This window comes from Mauremys reevesii, linkage group 1, assembly GCF_016161935.1.
Source record: "Mauremys reevesii isolate NIE-2019 linkage group 1, ASM1616193v1, whole genome shotgun sequence".
In the NCBI taxonomy this organism is placed as follows: Eukaryota; Metazoa; Chordata; order Testudines; family Geoemydidae; genus Mauremys; species Mauremys reevesii.
In genome coordinates this window covers 224,110,482-224,130,053 of record NC_052623.1, presented here as the reverse complement: position 1 = coordinate 224,130,053, position 19,572 = coordinate 224,110,482, and the positions used below count along the sequence as shown (strand labels likewise).

Genomic DNA, 19,572 nt, shown 5'->3' with positions numbered 1-19,572 from the left:
GAGCCAGGGTGCAGGGGGACTCCCTGTGCTGCAGATGTGCAGTGGAGTGTGCGCCCGGTCTAGCGGGAGGAGGATGAAGGGGAGGGAGCAGGGGGGAGAGAGAGAAGGGGGGCGGCCAGGACTTCAGCGGGGTGCTAGCCACGCGGTCCCGACCGCCGCGCCGTCTGCCGAAAAGGCTCCCTCCGCTCTGGTTGGCAGGGAGGGAAGGACAAGGGCTGCCCTGGTGAGTTTTCTGCAGGGCGCTCCCCTCCTCCGCACCGCCACCCTCTGGAGGGCGGCCACAGTGGGGAACCAAAAAGAAAAAGAAAAAAAAAAGGGCAGCCGGAATGCCACCTCTTGGAATCTGCTGCCCCAAGCACGAGCTTGATCAGCTGGTGCCTGGAGCCGGCCCTGCATGGAAAGCACAATTTTGATTATTCAAACAGATAAAAATGCCAGTGTTTACTATGCAGACAAGAAAAGTTACATTTGCTGTTCAGGCGTTTGAAAGTTAAGTGTTACTTTAATTTTTTTAACAAGGCATTTTAAGTTGTTAGTTCTCCTTTATTGGGGTAGGTAGCAGAGCAGTATCATGAGAGGAATAGAACAGGAAGAAGGCAGAATTGAGACCTTTCAAAGTTTTGGCCCAAGCAAGGAGGCATGGGAGTGTCATTTGAGCTACCCGCCTCAGGTGCCAAAATGTTGTGGGCTGGCCCTGACTGGTAATCCCAAAAGGTAATCTTCAAAAGCAAAAATCTCCCAAAAGTTGTGATAAATGTGGTCAGTTTAGCACTTTGACTAAAGGAATTTTCCTGAATCTGCTCAAGGCATACAGCTTGGTGAATACTGTAGCTCCTTTCACTTTGGGGAAGAAGTCATTCAGTGTTGGGAGAATATATTTTTCTCTCACAACAGCTTCACTAAGTCTATTAAGATCCACACAGATTCATATTTTTCCATTTTTCTTTATAACTGATACAATTGGGGCACATCATGCTGTTGTCTCAGAGATTTTTCTCAATTATGCCAATCTGCTCCATTTTCAGTAACTTAATTTCCACTTTATGAAGTAATGGGATAGGAATCCTGTGAGATGTTCGTACTTTGTATGGTTCAGCATTGTCTCCTAAGATTATTTATACCGGATCTCCTTTCAAAGTCCATAGACTTCTTCCACCTTTCTCATTAGGCCCATCATGGCTGCCATGCTGTGGCTGAGAAGGCTGTTGGTCCTTTGATTACATACACTCTGCATGCATAGCTTTTGTCTTTGTAAGCTGTTCCTGTGGTGAACTGCCCTATGCAGTTCAAAATACCTTCAGGACCAGGGGCGGCTCTAGGCACCAGCAAAACAAGCTGGTGCCTAGGGCGGCAAAATCTAGGGGGCGGCAAAAGGCTGGGTTCCCAGCTCATCCTGCCGCTGCGAGCAGAGGAGCGGCCCGTCCCCTGCAGCCGGGGGGGGGGCGGCAGGCTGGGCCGGCGGACCTGCCGCAGTCATGCCTGCGGGAGGTCCACCGGAGCCCCGACGACTGGACCTGCCGCAGGCATGACTGCGGAAGGGGCGCTTGTCCCGCGGCTCGGCTGGACCTCCCGCAGGCATGACTGCGGCCGGCAGCTCAAGCGGAGCCGCCGGACCCGCGAACCGTCCGCAGCCGCGGGAGGTCCAGCTGAGCCACGCGGGACCAGCGGTCCCTCTGCAGTCATGCCCGCGGGAGGTCCGCTGCTCCCGCGGCTCCGGGGCGCCTCCCGCGCATGACTGCTTGGGGCGGCCAAAAAGGTAGAGCCACCCCTGTTCAGGACTGTGTTAGGTGACTTCAGCACTGGGAGGGGTTGAAGGTGAGTGTAAATCCCTCCTGAGACAACTCTGACATTAGATCCTGAGTCAATCTGAAAGTCAATAGTCTTGCCATGACTGTTCAGTTTCACTCTCTCAGCAGGCTCTGGATAGAACCCAGAAACAATGACTCTTCATTGTCTGATTTGGTGCAGCAAACAGCTACAAAATGGCCATATTTCATGCATTTATTACACTGTGTGCCTCTGACTGGACATGCATTTGGGGATATGACTTTTTCCACATCTTGTGCATGCATGCTGGAATTTGTCCCTGTTAGCCTGGGAGTTCTCTCTCCTTGTTCAGGAGTCTTATGATTATGACTTTTGACATTCAGTTGTCTGTTTACAGTTTGTAAGCTAGTTTCACTTTCAAGTTTCTCTAGATTTTGCTGTTTCACCAGTTAAGACTGTTTTGCTATTTGAATAGCTGTGGCTAGGGTTAAATCTCGTTTCAATTGTAGATGCTATGGAAGGTTTGATCTGTTAACCCAATAACCAGCCTGATATTTTCATGTTTTGCATTCCCCAAAATCACAGTTTTCAGCCAATGTCTGTAAAGCTCCTATAAAACATTCAGCATTTCCCCCTGATTCTTGAATTCTGTGGTGAAAACATGATATGTCATAAACCAGGTTTCTCTGAGGTATAAAGAGTGCATCAAAAATAGCCAGAACCCTTTTATAGTCATCACTGTGAGTGTCTTCAGTAAAATCAAAGGATTTAGAAATATGTTCTGCCTTCTTCCCCAAAGCATTAATTAAAAAAAAGATACCTGTATTTCGCCAGTTTCTTTGTGGAGCTTGGTGGCAATGTGAAATCTTGCATAATATTATTTCCAGTCTGTCCATTTTAAGGTTTGCCAGAGCTGAATTTCTCTGGGGCATTGAAGAATGACATGCTGATGAGATCCTGCAACTGCTGTTGATTTGTTCCTTCTGTTTGCACCTTTTGTTGCTGTTTTCCTTTTGTCTGTTAGTTTATTCCTGACACCATGTCATGTACTTCTGTACCAGATGTGGGCTGGCTACAGAACTTGCTTATACACACCAGATGTGTTCTACAAAAGATCCTTTAAAGCTCTGCTGGGTATGGCTGAGGTTAATGTAAATAAGCTATGTTACACACCGTGCAACTTAGTGGCTGAACAGTATAATATAGTTTAGCCTTCCATTACAAGACCCTACCTGGTCCAGGACCTAGAACAGGACCTGGCCCATAGATAGGCAGAAGAACTCGTGACCATCTTGCTTGGCAGGCTTTGCACTCCTTGTGTGTCCAGCAGCCCAATATTGACTTTGGAAACTTTAAGGAAAAGGTTGTGGCTGCAGTTGGGTCACAAACACCTGAGAACCAGGGCCAGACTGTCACTAGGGTGACCAGACGTCCCGATTTTATCGGGACTGTCCCGATATTTGCTTGTTTGTCCTGCGTCCTGACTGATGTTTGGTTGGGACACTGGACAAACAAGCAATTTTGCCCTCCGCTCCAGCGCACAGGCAGAGCCCAGAGGGGCTCTCGCCCCCCCAACCCCACCCCCTCCTTCCCCCATTGGATCCCTCCCCAATCCCTGCCCTGGCCCCACCCACAGCCCTGCCCCCTCACTGCCCCATTGGATCCCTCCCCAAATCCCTGCTCTGGCCCCACCTCTTCCCCAAGCATGCCGCATTCCTCCTCCCTCCCAGGCTTGCGCTGATCAGCTGTATGGCAGCGCAAGCCTGGAGGAAGGGGCCCCCCCCAGCACTCACCCTTCGAACTGATCCAGTCCAGCTTCTCTAAGAAGGTGAGCACGGCTTGGCAGAGATCCCGTAGCGGCTCCCTCTGCCCGAGCCCCCGGTAGAAGGTGAGGCAGGCCTGGGCCTCCTGCGCTGCGCCCATGGCTCATGGAGCGGCCCAGCCCGGGCGAGGAGGGCAGACGGGAAGTGAGCCAGGTTGCCCCGGGGATCTAGAGCAGCACGTGGGCTTGGCAGCTCTGTGCCTGGGCATGCTCAGCTGTTGCGGCCACCATAGAGTTGGGTGGAGATGGGACTGTGCTACCTGGTGGCGGCAGCAATGGCAGTGGGAAGGATGGGGCGCTCTGGCTTTTTTTTTTTCCGCCGCCACCCCCCCATCCCGATATTTCATCTTTGTCATCTGGTCACCCTGTCACCCACATGCTGAGCCTGGGTTACCCATACCTGGCACTCAGGCCCAGCCAAGGGTGGACTGAAGTTTCCCAGCCAGCATAGAGAGAGACCCACAACATCATCTGTCAAGACATAGAGTCAGGCTGGCAGCAAATGACCCATCTTTCCTGAGTGTGACCAACCATCCTGGCCTCCACACACCGTTCTATTAAAATGGTTGGTTTAGTTGCCATCACCTTGGCTTGGGGGTTGCATGAAATTCAAACTGGGTTGGAGCATATTATACAGTATTTCATAAAGATAGTCAGCGTCTGTGGCTTGTGTAAGAGAGGTGCCTATTTCCAAAACCTGGAGAGCAACTATCTGGAGTTAATTCACATTCACCAATCTTTGCTCCATTGTCCCAGCTTCTGGCTCAGTTGCCCCATTTGGCAGTGCTGTACTACAGTCATTTTCTATATAGGGACTCCAATCACTCATCTTCTTAGGGGGCAATGGCTAACTGCTCACCTGCAGGCGCTCTGTGTGGCCAAATGAAGAAGAGAAGGCAGTTACTAACCTTTCTGTACCTGTTATTCTTCAAGATGTGTTGCACATGTCAATTCCTTTTTAATTATGTGCATGCCCATGCACAGTCACTGGGAATTTTTCCCTCAGTGGTACCCATTGGGTAGGATCTAGTGCCCTCTGGTGAGATGCACTCATGTCGCGTATAAGAGGACCAGCGGACCCCTCACCCTCTAAGTTCTTGCTTGCTGGCTAACTCCGACAGATGGGCAAGAGGATGAATCGTGGAATGGACATGTGCAACAAATCTTGAAGAACAACAGTTACAGAAAGGTTAGTAATCATTTTTTCTTCAAGTGCTTGCACATGTCCACTCCATGTAAGGTGACCCCCAAGCAGTACTCTAGGAGGTGGGCTCAGAGTTCATGGACATGAAGATTCCAACGCTGCTCTACCAAACCTGGCGTCATCCCTAGCTTGCTGGGTGATGGCATAGTGGGAAGAAAAGTGTGCACCGATGACCAGGTTGGCGCTCTGCAAATGTCCTGGACTGGGATGTGGGTTAGGAACATTGCTGAGGAAACTTGTGTTTTCATAGAATGGGTGGTCAGGATGGCAGGTGACAGGGGCAGCGAGTTGTATGGGCCTGTGGTGCCTGGGCTCCAGCAACATTCAGGGCCTGGGGGCCTGACTCCACCAATGTTTGGGGCCAGGTCTCTTCCCCGGCCCCGCATGCCTCCCCCAAATGTCCCCTGGGCCCCACTTGCTGCCTCCACTTGCCTCCCCCAGGCCTCAGAGCGTGTCCCTGCCTTTCCCCTGCAGCTCCATGCTGACTCCAACTCCACTCTGCTGGCTCCCAGCATCAACTGCTGCCACAGGGTCCTAGTGCCCTCCATTCACTAGTGCCAGGGCAGGCTGCCCTTACCCTGCCTTTCCACCTCCGACCCTTCCCTTTTCCGGTGGGACCCTCCACCAGCACAGGGCCCCCCCCGCCCACAGTCACTGCTCCTGCCCCACGCTGGGCAAGGGGCAGCCTCATCCCTCACCCCAGTGAGGCTACACTGAGGGGCAGCAGCAGGGGAGGAGGTGCACATGTGATGGCAGCCCCCCACCCTCAGCACCCACCACAAGGGAGGCGAGGAGGCTTCCTGGACCTGCGAGGGGCCCTAGGAGCACATGCAGTGACAATGGTGGGGGTGAGTGTGCTGCCAGGGGGAGGGGGGAGCCCTCCCCCAGAACTCACTGCTGCCAGCTGGAAGAGGGCTGAGGTGAGTCCTCCTCTCTGGCCCCAGCTCTGGGGCAGCCTGCCTGCACCCCAAACTCATCCCCAGCCCTGCCCCACCCCAGAGCCCACACCCCCAGCCAGAGCCCTCACCCCCCGACACCCCAACCCTCTGCTCTAATCCTGAGCCTCTCCAACACCCCAAACCCATCATCCCCAGCCCCAGACAGAGCCCTCACCCACCCCTGAACTCATACCCTCTGCCCTAGCCCTGAGCCCCTCCCACACCCCAAACCCTCATCCCTGGCCCCAGCCAGAGCCCTCATCCCCTGGCACCCTAAGCCTCTTCCCCAGCCCTGAGCCCCCTCCTGCATAATGAACCCCTCCAGCCCCACCACACAGCCCTCACCCCAACACTCTGCCCTAGCCCTGAACCCCCTCCCAACTCCTCATCCCTAGCCACCCCACAGCCCTCACCCTGCACCCCTTCCCTCCGCACCCCCCTCTTACCTCCAAACTCCCTCCCAGAGCCTGCACCCCTCACCCTCTCCTACACTGCCACCCCCATCCCAGAGCCTGCACCCAAACTCCATCCCAGAGCCAGCACCCCTTACCCCCTCCTACATCGCCACCCCCAGCCCAGAGCCTGCACCCCAGCTCCCTCCCAGAGACTGCCATCAGCCCTCCGCATTCCCTCCCAGAGCCTGCATCCAAACTCCCTCTCAGAGCCTGCACCCCTCACCTCCTCTTGCACCCCCACTCCCTGTCCCAGCCTGGAGTCTGCACCCAGCACCCAAACTCCATCCCTGAGCCTGCACCCCAGACCCCCTCCCCCACCCAAACTTCCTCCCAGATCCCAACCTCTCACCCCTTTTGCACCCAGACTCCCTCCCAGAGCCTGCACCTCTCCTGCACCCCAATCCCCTGCCCCAGCCCAGGGCCTGTACCCCAGATCTCCTCCCCCACCCAAACTCCCTCTTAGAGCCTTAGGCATGGGGGAGGGGTGGAGTTTGGGTGAGTGGTGTTTTGGTGGGGGTGATGGGTTCTGGGCACCATGAAAATTTCTACAAACCTGCCACCCATGGCAGGTGATGGGATGCCTGCTTGCTCATAGCACATGCCAATGCAGGAAGTGATCCAAGATGAAATTCTCTGAGCCGAAATGGGTGGGCCTTTCATCCTATGTACTACTGCCACAAGAGAGGCATGGATTTACAGAATGGTTTGGTCATTTCTATATAGAAAGCTAGTGCACGCCTAAAATCCAGCATATGGAGACACTGCTCTTCCCTATTCTTGTGTGGTTTCAGGAAGAAAACGGTCAGGAAAATAACCTGGTTACTACGAAACTGTGAAACCACCTTCGGGAGGAATGCGGGGTGGGGGAAAAGTTGTACCTTGTCCTTAAACAACATTGTATGTGGTGGTTCTGAAGTAAGGGGCCTGATCTCTGAGACCCTCCTCGCCAAGGTAATTGCTACCAGAAAGACGACCTTCCAGGAAAGGAATGACAGAAGGCATGATGCCAGTGGCTCAAAAGGAGGGCCTGTAAGTCTTGTCATGACCAGGTTTAAGTCCCATGGGGGGAATGGGTTCCCGAATCTGTGGGTATAGCTTTTCTAAGTCCTTGAGGAAGAAAATGGACATTTTGTGCGAAAAGACTGACTGACCAGCTACCGGATGGTGGAAAGTTGAGATGGCTGCTAGGTGTACTTTAGTAGATGAAATAGCTAGGCCTTGCTGTTTTAGATGAAGTAGATACATCTGCACAGTCTAGAGAGGTGACCTAGCGGATGAGAGGCCTTGATGGGATGACTAAATAGAGAAACGCTTCCACTTGATGAGGTAAGTAACTCTAGTAGATGGTTTTCTGCTGCCTAGCAAAACCAGGCAGACTTGCTCTGAACAGGCCAGCTCCACAGGATTTAACCATGGGGCTGCCACACAGTCAAGTGGAGGGTTTTGAGGTTTGGGTGGAACATTCAACTGTGATCTTGTGAGATCAGGTCGAGGAGGAGGCAGAGAGTGGCATTGGGGTTGCTGCTGACAGGTCATGTCAGTGACATGGTCATGACAGTGCTGGCATGGCCAGGGAGGAGCTATAAGAATAACCCTTACTCTGTCCTGCTTGACCTTCAGTAAGATCTTGTGCATCAGACGAATGGGGGAGAAGGCATTGTCTGAGGGAGCAAGAAGACATCTGTGAGAGAGCCTTGGCTCTGGCCGCACAGGGAGCAAAATCGATGACATTTCCTGTTCTGCCTGCTTGCGAACAGGTCTATGAGGGAAGTCCTCCACCACTGGAAAATGGTACTTGCTATGTAGGAGCAAAAGGACCTCTTGTAGTGAGAGGAGAAAGACCTGCTGAGGTGATCTGTTTTCTGGGCTCCTGGAAGGTGAGAAGCTTTGAGGTGGATCAAATGCTTCATGCATAACTCCCACAAGCAAATGGCTTCTTCACACGGGGGGCGGGGGGAGGGCTGCCCTCTCTGCCTGTGGAAAGGACTGAAACACAATTGTGACATTGCACACCATAATGTTTTATGGCAATATGTTTATGAGTGTAAATATGATAGAACTGGAATATGCTTCATGCAAAAGGTCTCTTGTAAGGTATCATTACAAAGATTATAACCTACTGAATACATTCCTCTTATTTGTATGCATCTATCATCCTTGCATCTGAAGCTAGAAATATGATCTGAGGACCTATTGTAATTATGCAACGTGTGGGCCATTAATGGTGGTTTAGAATCTTGATGGCTCCCATTGACTAGGACAATTGATTGTAAATGGTTTATTTACCTCCAAGCCTTCCTGTATATGTGCAGACCACCCCTGGAAGAATGGAGTGGGTGTCACAGGACATGTGAACATGTCACCTGATACTGGTATCCATCTTAAACCTGGTGCTTTTCCATTTAGAAGAAGGGGTGGGGACCCAGAGAATGAAGGATTCCCACTTTGTGCCAAAGCTATAAAAGGCGGGTGGAACAGGATAAAGGGGCTTCCAGTCATGAGAATCTCTGCTTACCACCTGAGATGTCTACTGGAACTAACAAGGACTGTACCAGGGGAAAGGACTGGGCCCAGACTAGGAAGGAGTCCAGTCTGTGAAAGAAGCTTATTGGAAAATCTCTGAGGGTGAGATTTACCTGTAATCAGTTTCTTAATGTATTAGGCTTAGATTTGAGTGTTTTGTTTTATTTTGCTTGGTAACTTACTTTGTTCTGGCTGTTATTACTTGGAACCACTTAAATCCTACTTTTTATACTTAATAAAATCACTTTTGTTTATTGATAAACCCAGAGTAAGTGATTAATACCTGGGGAAGCTAACAACGATGTATATCTCTCTATCAGTGTTGTAGAGGATGGACAATTTATGAGTTTACCCTGCATGAGTTTTATACAGAGTAAAAGGGATTTATTTGGTGTTTGGATCCCATTGGGAACTGGGTGTCTGGGTGCTGGAGATAGGTGACCTGCTGAGCAGTTTTCGGTGAAAGCCTGCAGCTTTGTGGCATGGACCAGAACTGGGTCTATGTTGCAGCAGGCTAGCATGTCTGGTTCAACAAGACAGGGTTCTGGAGTCCCAAGCTGGCAGGAAAAACGGGCTCAGAGGTAATCTTAGCACATCAGGTAACTGTCCCAAGGGGGGTCTCTGTGACCGAACCACATTACAACAATGTCTTGTCATTTCTGAATCAACATTTTGGGGAACTTTTCATTTTGTGAAAAAATTTATTTCCAATTTTCATCCCCTTTGGCTCAGCTCTAATTTAAATAGAATTTAATTTGTAGTCAGAGTCAGCACAGGTGCATTAAGATTTACTGGGGCTCTAGGCACAAAAAATATTACCCACCTCCCTCTCCCCCATGGTGAGTGAGGATTAATTATTTAGCTTTTATAAAGCAGCTTGAAGTTTAACACCACCAAATATAAGCTACATATTTATTAGAAAAATACTAGATTGTAAGCTGCTCAGGGCGGGAGCCCTGTCTCTTTACATGTGAAAGAATAAAACACTAATATAAAATAGCATAGAAATAAATATGAATGAAAACAAGTTGTTCAATGCACCTAATATGTGGATATCTTTAAAGTTGTCATCTTGTCAATAAATTGTATGGTTTTGAATTAATAACCCTGCTGCTACTTGGGACAGTAGTTTTGGAGCCTGTAGTTTCAGGTGAGTGAGTGTGGACAGCTGCAGGGATCTGTACACCTAAGGCAGTATTATGCCAGAGAACTCTGCCTAAGTGCCAAATATTGTAATAGCTGAGACATGAGGTTTTTTTTATTAAAACAATATCTATCATAAGTGTTGGAGATTGGCAGTCAGGACTCTTGAGTTTTCTAATTAGCAATGATACTTGATTCACTTTCTGCGTGACTGTAGGCAAGTCATTTAACCTCTGGGTGTTTCACTATACCTATGTGTAAAATGGGGGGAAGGAGAGGGACCGTGTGTGGGGGGGCAGCTCCAAGCAGGAGGGGGGGGAAGGAGAGGGGCTGGGGAGCAGCTCTGCACAGAAGTGGGGAAGGAGAGCATCTGGGGGCAGCTCCATGTGGGAGGAAGGGGAAGGGGAGGGGCTGGGGGACAGCTCTGCATGGGGACGGGGAGGGGCTGGGGGCAGCTCTGCACAGGAGGGAGAAGGGAAGGGGAGGGGCTGGGGGGCAGCTCCATGCGGGAGGGAGGGGGAGGAGAGGGCCTGGGGTGGGCAGCTCTGCACAGTGGGAGCATGCTCAGTGCTCACCCTACCACAGCTCCTGCGTCTGTCCAGCCTGCCCAGGGGGCAGGAGAGGAGGAGCGGCAGGGTTCTGGCCTGAGGTAGAGTTGCCAACTGTCTAATCACACAAACTCAAACACTCTTGCCCCGCCCCTTCCCAGAGGCCCCGCCCCTTCTCCAAGTCCCCACCCCCCACTCACTCCATCTGCGCTCCCTCCATCGCTCACTCACCCCCCACTCACTTTCACTGGGCTCAGGCAGGGAGTTGGGATGTAAGAGGGGGTGCAGGCTCTGGGCTCGGGGGGGCAGTGTGGGATGGGGCTCCAGGCTGAGCCTGGGGCACGGGGTTGGTTGCATGAGGGGATGTGGGGTGCAGGCTCCAGGATGGAGTTGGGGTGAAGGTGGAGGGCTCAGGTCTGTGGCAGGGGATTGGGGTGCAGGAGGGAGTGAGGGATGTGGGTGGGTGGCTCTTACCTTGGGCACTCCCAGAAGCGACCTGCATGTCCAGGTCCTAGGCTCAGGGGCAGCCAGGCAGCTCTGCGCGCTGCCCCTGTCTGCAGGCACTGGCCCTGCAGCTCCCATTAGCTGTGCTTTCCAGCCAATGGGAGCTTCAGAGTCTGCGCTCAGGGTAGGGGCAGCATGCAAAGCCCCCATGGCTGCCCCGTGCCTAGGAGCCAGTGGGATGTGCCAGTCACTTCTGGAAGCCACGGGGAGCCAGGGCCGGTAGGGAGCCTGCTTAGTCCCACAGCACCACTGACTGGAGTTTTAGCGGCCTATTAAAATCTCCGGGATTAGTTTCAGAAGCCACCGGGAGATTGATTCCAATTCCAGGAGACTCCCGGCCAATTCGGGAGGGTTGGCAACTCTAGCCTGCAGGGGAACCTCCCTATGGCCAGGCCCGTAGGCACAGGTCCCACAGACCCATAGGTGATCCGCCACTGTAGTGCAGACAGGCCCGTTAGGGCATGAATAATGGGGCCTCCACAGCAGGAGACAAAGACATAAAATAAGGTGAAAAGCTGGAGAACTAGATGCAAGGATTTCTTTGTGCAGAGAAAGGGCTGAATAAAGTGACCTATGAAGGTATTTTGAAATACCTAAATATGCATAGTTTGGCTAAATAATGAATAACTAGAAGACACAATAATTCACTACATGCATTTAAAAGGAAATTCTTTAGGGGATTTGAACAGGTAAAATTAGGAGTAAATGGGCTGAAACCGAGAAAAAGGAGCATTTTGGGAAACATTTTCTAACTGAAGGGGCTCTCAGACTGTGGAGTAGTTTCCCAAAGGGAAGGGGGTTGGCAGTCCCATTAGCTGAGGCACTAACAACTAGTATTATATAAATCCCTGGAACATGTCATTTAATTCTAGGACAAACCACTTGTCACAATGCTACACACTGTGGCCAGTTGGCACTTCATGGGAGCAGCAGGGATGGAACTTACAGGCTGGTGTTCCAAACCCCCAGATCTCGACCCCTTCATCCAAAGGAGACCCCATTACATGTTAGCTGTATCAGGCCCCAGCACACACCTGAGTATTTCTGTTTCCAACCTGTAGCAGGCAGGGAGCATCTACAGTCCCACAGTTCATGTTCACAAGTAAGTTCACACTAGTCACTAGCTGGAAAAGGTGAGGGCTATTGACACAAAGGTACTTAGCAGATCTTCTCCCACAGACCCTTTCCCCTATTCTGGCTGTGGAGGGCAGAGACCAGCTGGATGGGACACACCTTGGCCTGAGAAGTCCTGGGTGAAGCTGTGATCTGGGGCTGAATGGGGCTAAGGGGGTTGGGAACAGAGAGGCCAGGAGCCATTGGTCAGGTTGGTGAATTCATTTATTTGTAATGTTTGTTTCCCGATTCTTGCTGCTGTTTTCTCTTCGTCGCTCCATCCATCCACCTCAGCCTGTGCAGGGGCTAAGCAGGTGGGACGCGGGAGGTTCGGAACACGACTCCATCCCTCACACATTGCCCTGCTCAGCTCCCACTGTGAGGGGGAAAAGAGCGGGAACGGAAGGGGTTTAGAGAAGAAAATTGCCACTCCTCCCCTAGGCCTGGGCACACATCCAGGGCTGGGCACGGCTCCTCTGCTGCAGGGAGCACACCCCTGCCAGGGCCCGAGGCAGGAGATTCCATGGCCCTGATCTCTCCCCACCAGGGACAGGACCTTGCCACATCTGCCTCCACACAGAGTGTCTCATAACACTGGGGAGTCGCAGCACAGGCTGTGTCAGCCTAGGCTCTGGCTGGAACCATCCCTGCTGTGTCTGACACTGCAAAGTGGCCATGTGGCAGGGAAGCAGCCCAGCTGGGATTACCTGGGACCACAGGATACTTGGTGCCATAGACATGCTAAGGCTCAGCTTGGACATTTGCTTTGGGAGTGAGGTGCTGATCTGAGCAGCACGTTCTCTCTCCGCCCCTTTGTTCCTATGGGACCCAGCCCAGAATGGAGTGAATCCGTTTACACAAGAGCCATCAGTAATCAGGGGAGGGAAGGGAGCTCCCTGCACTGGGACTGAGCATCTGCCTGTGGATCAGCACCAGGGGAAATGGAGCCCAGAGAAGCCCCTGGATGCTGAGATCCTTCCCTGGGCCTCTCAGACCTGCAGAATAAGGGCTGGGAAAAGGAGGCTTCTGCTGAGTCCTGCTGCTGAGAGACCCTCCCCTCCTCTGTCTGGCTCTTCTATGCTTTGGTTCTTTCATTCACTCTCTCTGTCCTGGATATTTTGGCTCCTCTGATCCTAGCCAGAAGCAGGAAGTTCAGACCCAGCTGCTGGGGAAAGGGTGTGTGTGTAAAGAATCTGAGCTTATAGGACAGGCTGAGCGGCCTCAGGTTCTTATTTGATCTGAGCCCCGACAGCCCATCTCTGACAACTTCACACAAACAAGCGACCCAGTGAGATGGCAGGGGCTTGCTGGCTCTGACTGGGCTGGAGCCTTCACCCCGCCCCTGGAAGAGCCTCTCACAAACCACTGCAATGACACAGTTTCACTACAGCTCAGGAGGCACGGGCTGCAGCAGGGAGATGTGTAAAGTGAGGATGAAAGGAGCATCTGTCCCCCGGAATAAACGAAGACTCCATCAGTGCAGGCAACAAACCCCTGTGCAGGGGGAAAAAAGCCACCAGCTCCGACTGCACTGGGGATGCACACCTGGAGCTGAGCTCTCGCAGTGGGGAGTAGGTATGGGGGTGCTGTGAGCAGGACGAGGGGAGGAAATGGCTCTTCATACACTACCTTTGCTGCAGGGGGCGCTGTACTCAGCGATGGCAAATTCATCTGGAAGACACAAGGGAAGAGAGATGTGATCCGGGCTGTGAGACGCAACCAGGACTCCTCGCACTTTCACCAGGCCCTGTGGCAGAGAGCTGGCACCGCATCAGAGATCTCAGGCAGGAGAGGAGGGAGCCCTGTCTCCAGAGGCACTGGGGGAAGCTCAGCTGGGCTCCATGGGAGGAAGGCCAAGGTTATCCCAAGGCTCCAGCACAACAGGTATCTCCAGTGGGTCTGTGCCAGGTGCCGTATGTCCGTTTGCACTTCGTCTGACACACGACCGCTGGGGTTGCAGTTGGGCTCTGGTTTTGTCACCCGATGTCCTATCTGGGGAGGTGGAGGAGCGAATGTGCCTCCCCCAGGTCCCACCCAGAGCTAGCATCTCAAGGCAGGATCTGAACCCAGAACCCTCTCAGGTCCTTTTGGCTCTAACCCACCTGGGTTGGCACCTTCCCTCTACTGTGTGGGAGGGGTCTGGGGCTAATGGTGCGAGCATGAGGCCAGTGGAATATGATCCCTTGTCCATAATCCCGGTGTGCCCCACATTCTCATCTGGGAGAGGGGTGACACTACTGAGATGGGCCTATTGTGTCCAGAGATGAGATGGGGATGCTTTCTGCATGAGGCAAACCAGTGTCAGGGATGGTGCGGCAGGGCCGTTCGGGTTGGAAGCAGGAGGAGAAGGGAATGGGGTTTGCCCTTGAACCTCCATGGGCAGTCGCTGATCAGGCAGCGCTGGCGTGAGGTTCCCAGCTCAGCCCCAGGCCTGTCAACACCCTCAGGAGGCAGCATGGGGTTGGGGAGGTGGATCATAGAGAGAACGAGGCCAAACACAATCCCGAGCCCAGCGGGTCCCCCTGTGGCTCTGACTGTGGCCTCTCCCCTCCCTGTGACAGGCCCATGGTGGTTAACGTCCCCCCAGCCCTGCCCCCACACGCACCTGTCTCATAGTAATCGTAGACTTTCACCAGTGCCGGCTTCAGGCTCTGTACGGGGAAGTCCTGCTCCACCGTGAAGGAGAAGCTCTGAGTCACATTGCTCACCTGGGGTATGTGTGGGGGAAACAGATGAGACTCAGGAGGCAACTCGGAGCCACCTCACCCTCTCCTTCCCCATCTCCCCCGTTTCCCCCCATTGTTCCCTCCTCATGATCCTGCAGGTCCAGCATCTGCCCCGCTTGGCTGCAGGGCCTGGCAGGGATTCAGGCTCTGAGGGAGAAGGGAGAAGCCCTGCCGCCCCGATTCCCCTCCCCCAGGTACAAGCAGCTCTCTCTGGTACCCATAGGCTGGGGAGAGAACAGGGTCCCAGCTCTATATGTTGGGAGGAGCAGGAAGAGCTTCACAGAAATGCTGGGGAGCAGCAGCAGCTGTGCAGGAATACATGGGTTTGTTTTCCCCAGCCAACACCTGGGAGATCCCCGCTCAGTGCCCCTATCAAAGGTATGTCAGGAGGTGACTTCCCCTGGGCCATCCCGGCCTCCTGTGAGTGCTCACCTGCTCCATGTACAGCAGCACGTGGTTGGTGCTCAGTTCTGTGCGGTGGATGTGGTTATGTCCTTCCAGCTGCCAGTGGCCAAGGGAGAGAAGCAGGATGTTACTGAGCCCACTTCGAACCACCCCAGAACCCTAAGGAATGGGATGCTGAAGCAATCCCAGAGCTGTTAGCAATTATCTTTGAGATCTCCTGGAGGACGGGTGATTTCCCAGGGGATTGGAGGCAGGGAAACACCGTATCTATCTTTAAAAATGGGAACAAAGTGGACCTAGGGATTCATAGACCAGTCAGACTAACATTCATACCTGGAAAGATAGCTGAAGAAATTATTAAACAGTCACCTTGTAAGGACCTAGAGTGTAACAGGATTACAAGATAAAGCCAGCATGGATTTGTCAAGAACAAATCATGCCAAACCAACCTCACTTTTTTCTCTGAGAGGGTTACTGGATTAGTGGATAGTGGGGGCGGGGAGGGAGAGGAAAGCAGCAGTCACCATATATCTTGATTTTAATAAGGCTTTCTGATACAGTCCCACCTGACATTCTCATAAGAAAATCAAGGAAACGTGTCCTAAAAGAAATTATTATCAGCTGGATGCACAAGTGGTTGAAAGACTGTACTCAAAGGGCAGTCAGCCACAGTTTGCTGTTAGACTGCTAGGGTGCATCTAGTAGGGTCCTGCAGTGGTCAGTCCTGGGTCTGGCACTACTCAACATGATCATTAATCACTTGGATAATAGAGTGGAGAGCATCCCTCTAAAATCTGTGCATGACACCAGCTGGGAGGGGCTGTAAGCACTTTGGACAGGACTAGAATTTAAAACCACTTTGCCAAATTAGAGAATTGGTCCAAAACCAAGAAGATGAAATTCAGTAAAGACAAATACAAAATACTACACTTGGGAAGGAAAAATGAAATGCACAACTACAAAATGAGGAATAAATGGCTAGGGGGTAGTTCTGCCAAAAAGGGTCGGTGGGTTACAGAGGATCTCAAATTTAATATAAATCAGCAATGTGATGCAGTTGTGAAAAAGGCTAATATCATTCTGGGGTATATTAACAGGAGTGTCATATGTAAGACATGGTATGTAATTATACCACTCTACTTGGCATTGGTGAGGCCTCAGCTGGAGTACTGTGTCCACTTCTGGGCACCACACTTCAGCAAAGATGTGGATAAATTAGAGAGAGTCCAGAGAACAGCCACAAAAATGATAAAAAAAAATTTAGAAGACCTGACCTATGTGGAAAGGTAAAAACTCTGGCCATGTCTAGTCTTGAGAGAAGAAGGCGGAGGGAGGACCTGATAACATATTTGAATACTCTAAAGGGTTGTTATAAAGAGGATGGTGATCAATTGCTCTCCATGTCCACTGAAGGTAAGACAAGAAGTAATGGGCTTAATCTGCTGCAAGGGAGAGTTAGAAAATTTGTCCTAAATCTAACCTAACTGTAATGGTAATTAAGCTCTAGCATAGGCTTCTAGGGGAGGCTGTGATTTCCCATCACTGGACATTTTTAAGGACAGTTTAGACAGACACCTATCAGGGATGAGCTAGGTTTACGTGGTCCTGCTTCCTCACAGGCAGCTGAAACTTCCTCACAGGATGACCTCTTGTGGTCCCTCCCATTCCTACCATAGAGTCCTGCGTGGGACTATTTTTTAATCCTGCTCCCACCCACTCTCGCTGTTATGGCAATGGGTCCTGCGGGATCCCAATCCCACTGCAGAGCTCTACATTAGTCCCACACAGGGCTCTAGCCTATAGCTCTGTGGTTCTTTGCTGGTGCCATAGGCACTGACTCTGTGGGTGCTCTGGGGCTGGAGAACCCATGGAAAAAAAAGTGGGTGCTCAGCACCCAATGGTGGCCCACTGATCAGCTCCTCCCACTCCCCCCCCAGCACCTCCCGCCCACCGGTGGTCAGCTGCTCAGTGGTGTGCAGGAGGCTCTGGGGGGGAGTGAGAGAAGCAGGGGCAGGAAGAGGCAGGGCGGAGGCAGGGTGTGCTCGGGGGAGGGGGTGGAACGGGGCGGGAAGAGGCAGGGCAGGGGCAGTCCTCGGGGAAAGGTGGCAACTGTGGGCAGGGCCTGGGGCCCAGCAGGGGTCAAGCGCCCTCAGGGAAACCAGAAAGTTGGTGCCTCTGGCTGCTGCTTTAAAGGAAGAGGCAAAATCTGCACTATGGCCCCAGGGACAGTGCGTAATGCAGCTGGGAGAGGCTAAGCCTCCCCAAACCTCCCCTAATGCGCCGAGCCACGGCCCCGGGGCTGGGCCACAGCAGAACTCAGAGCTCCTCCAGAGCCAGGGATTTGGGCTGCTTGGCCAGGCAACTGGGGTTCCTCTGTCTGCGGTGGGGGGCTCAGGGCTTTTCTGGCCCCAGTGGGTGAGAATGTGGGGGCATGGGGGTGGGGCCTCAGGCAGAAGGAGCAGGGCAGGGGTGGGGCCTCAAGTGAGGGGATTCCTCGAATGGGGGGGGGGTTGGTGCACCGTCGATGTATAGCCCAACCCACCTGGTGGACTGAGATGTGAAGTACCACAGTTTGAGACCTGTGGGGCTAGGCCACAATCAAGTGCAGCATCAGTGCAGTGTCTGACCCATCCCCTGAGGGCAGGGCTGGGGCTGTGGGCAGGGTTGGGGCTCTGGGCACTGCCTCCCCTGTGCTGCTCACGGCATCATTAGTCTGATGCCATCACACCTCAGGGTCCCTCAAGGGACCCCTCCCAGTGTCTGAGTCTCCCTGAGGAGATGCAGGGCCCAGGGTGGGCTCAGGAGTTGCAGTGGGGGGTGTTAAAGCTGGGGGAGAAGAGAGGGATGCAGGGAGGTGGGGGCTCATCACTCTCTTTCCCAAGCACCCCGCAAGCCCAGCCTGACTTCCCCTTACAGGAGCACTGCCCCCTCCAGGGGAGACTGTGAGGTGCCTCCAGCTGGGCCTGCTGCCCCTGTGTGTAACAATTTATCAGGGAGTCACTGAGTGGGCGCTCAGGGGGATGGGATGGGACGGGGAGGGCGTGGGGAATCAGGGGAGGGTCAGAAAGAAGAGATGGGGTCACAGAGACAGGAGACAAGGGGGAACCTGACGTTGGACAAGGGACTACGGAGGGGCCCGGTTGCACCGGTAAATTGAAGGGTTGAGGTTTGGAGCTGACCTGGGGTCAGAGTGGGATTGGAGTCAAGGGGCCCTAGATGCACACTGGGTGAGGTTGGGGTTGTGGAGAACTGGACTCCACTGGGCTGTGGGGCAGATACCCCTGGGGGGCTGCGACCCATACACAGCACAGGCTTTTACCTTCTTCACTGATGACTTCACAGGGATGAATCCTGATAGCATCTTAACGTCAACAATGACCATGTTGGAGATGGGGCGTTTCCCTGTGTAGCTGGGAGACCAAGTGGGAAATGAAACAAGTTTAATACATCTCAGCACAGAGCTGATGCACCTCAACCCTGACCTGCAGCACCTCCCACCCTGCCTGGCTCCTGCTAGTCCAGTTCTGGTCCCTGGCTCCCTGAGCTGACAATACCTGCCATTCCTGCCCTGCAGCCTAGCGCCGCTGCTATCCCAGTCCTGGGCTCCCCACAGAGCTCTGCCAGTGCCCCTCAGTCCTGCCCTTGGAACAGTGGAAATTTGTTGAAAGTCCCTGAAACAAGACGGCATCCTTTCCAATAAGGGGTTTAGTTAAATTACTCCCATTGTTGGTGGCAGGAGGAGGAGGGAACAATTTAAATCAGGATTTAAATCACTTGGTTTTTTACAATTATTGATTTAAAATGGGTTGAGGGGTTGTAAAACCAATGTAAATATTGGTGCTAATTTTGACTGCAGTTTGTGATGAACTAAGTTATAAAGACTTGTGTTTCTAAATGCCACTATGGCTAGAGGATCCTATTTGAATTTGACAGAACTTTTAGACAGAAAAACAAAATACTGGAAGTGAAGGTGCCGTTTCTGCAAACTGTTTAGCCGGTACTGTAGGGGATATATAGAACAGGCCTGGTTTGAATGATTAATAACTAGTGATTCCTTCCAGCCCTCAAAAATGAGAAAAGCTACCCACCTCTATTTATCCCAAAATAGGATGCACTTAGGAATAAAATGGTTCACATCACGTGAGACCCTTTGTCTATGGACCCACAGTTCAGCCAAGGTCAGGAGTTGCTCTCCCCAAGAAGAGAAACTAAAATGGCTAATGAGAGTATTGTTAATCGCCTAGAAAAGAATTTCTCATTATTTGCATATGGACAAAACCTCTTTCTCCCTCCTAATCTAGCTAAAAAGAACTCCAAGTTATCAAGAAAGGGTCATTCCCTGCTTTCCTATGCAAAGTGGCCTACTGCACATTGAGTGGATCAAGAGATGGGTGGGGAAGCTGCAAGCTAAACAAACCAGAAGT

At 52.4% G+C, this 19,572-nt stretch overlaps 1 protein-coding gene across 1 annotated transcript in view; it reads right to left on the bottom strand.

The window, feature by feature from the left end:
* Positions 1-12,224: 12,224 nt before the first annotated feature.
* The window catches only part of LOC120404244 (alpha-2-macroglobulin-like), a 63,681-nt gene continuing 56,333 nt past the window's right edge, over positions 12,225-19,572 (bottom strand). The window contains exons 32-36 of the mRNA XM_039536385.1: positions 18,468-18,558; positions 15,176-15,244; positions 14,623-14,725; positions 13,647-13,688; positions 12,225-12,393 (exon numbers count right to left, since the gene is read on the bottom strand). Coding sequence (XP_039392319.1) covers positions 12,368-12,393; positions 13,647-13,688; positions 14,623-14,725; positions 15,176-15,244; positions 18,468-18,558 — 331 coding nt within the window. The 3' untranslated portion in view covers positions 12,225-12,367. The remainder of the gene's footprint in view (positions 12,394-13,646; positions 13,689-14,622; positions 14,726-15,175; positions 15,245-18,467; positions 18,559-19,572) is intronic.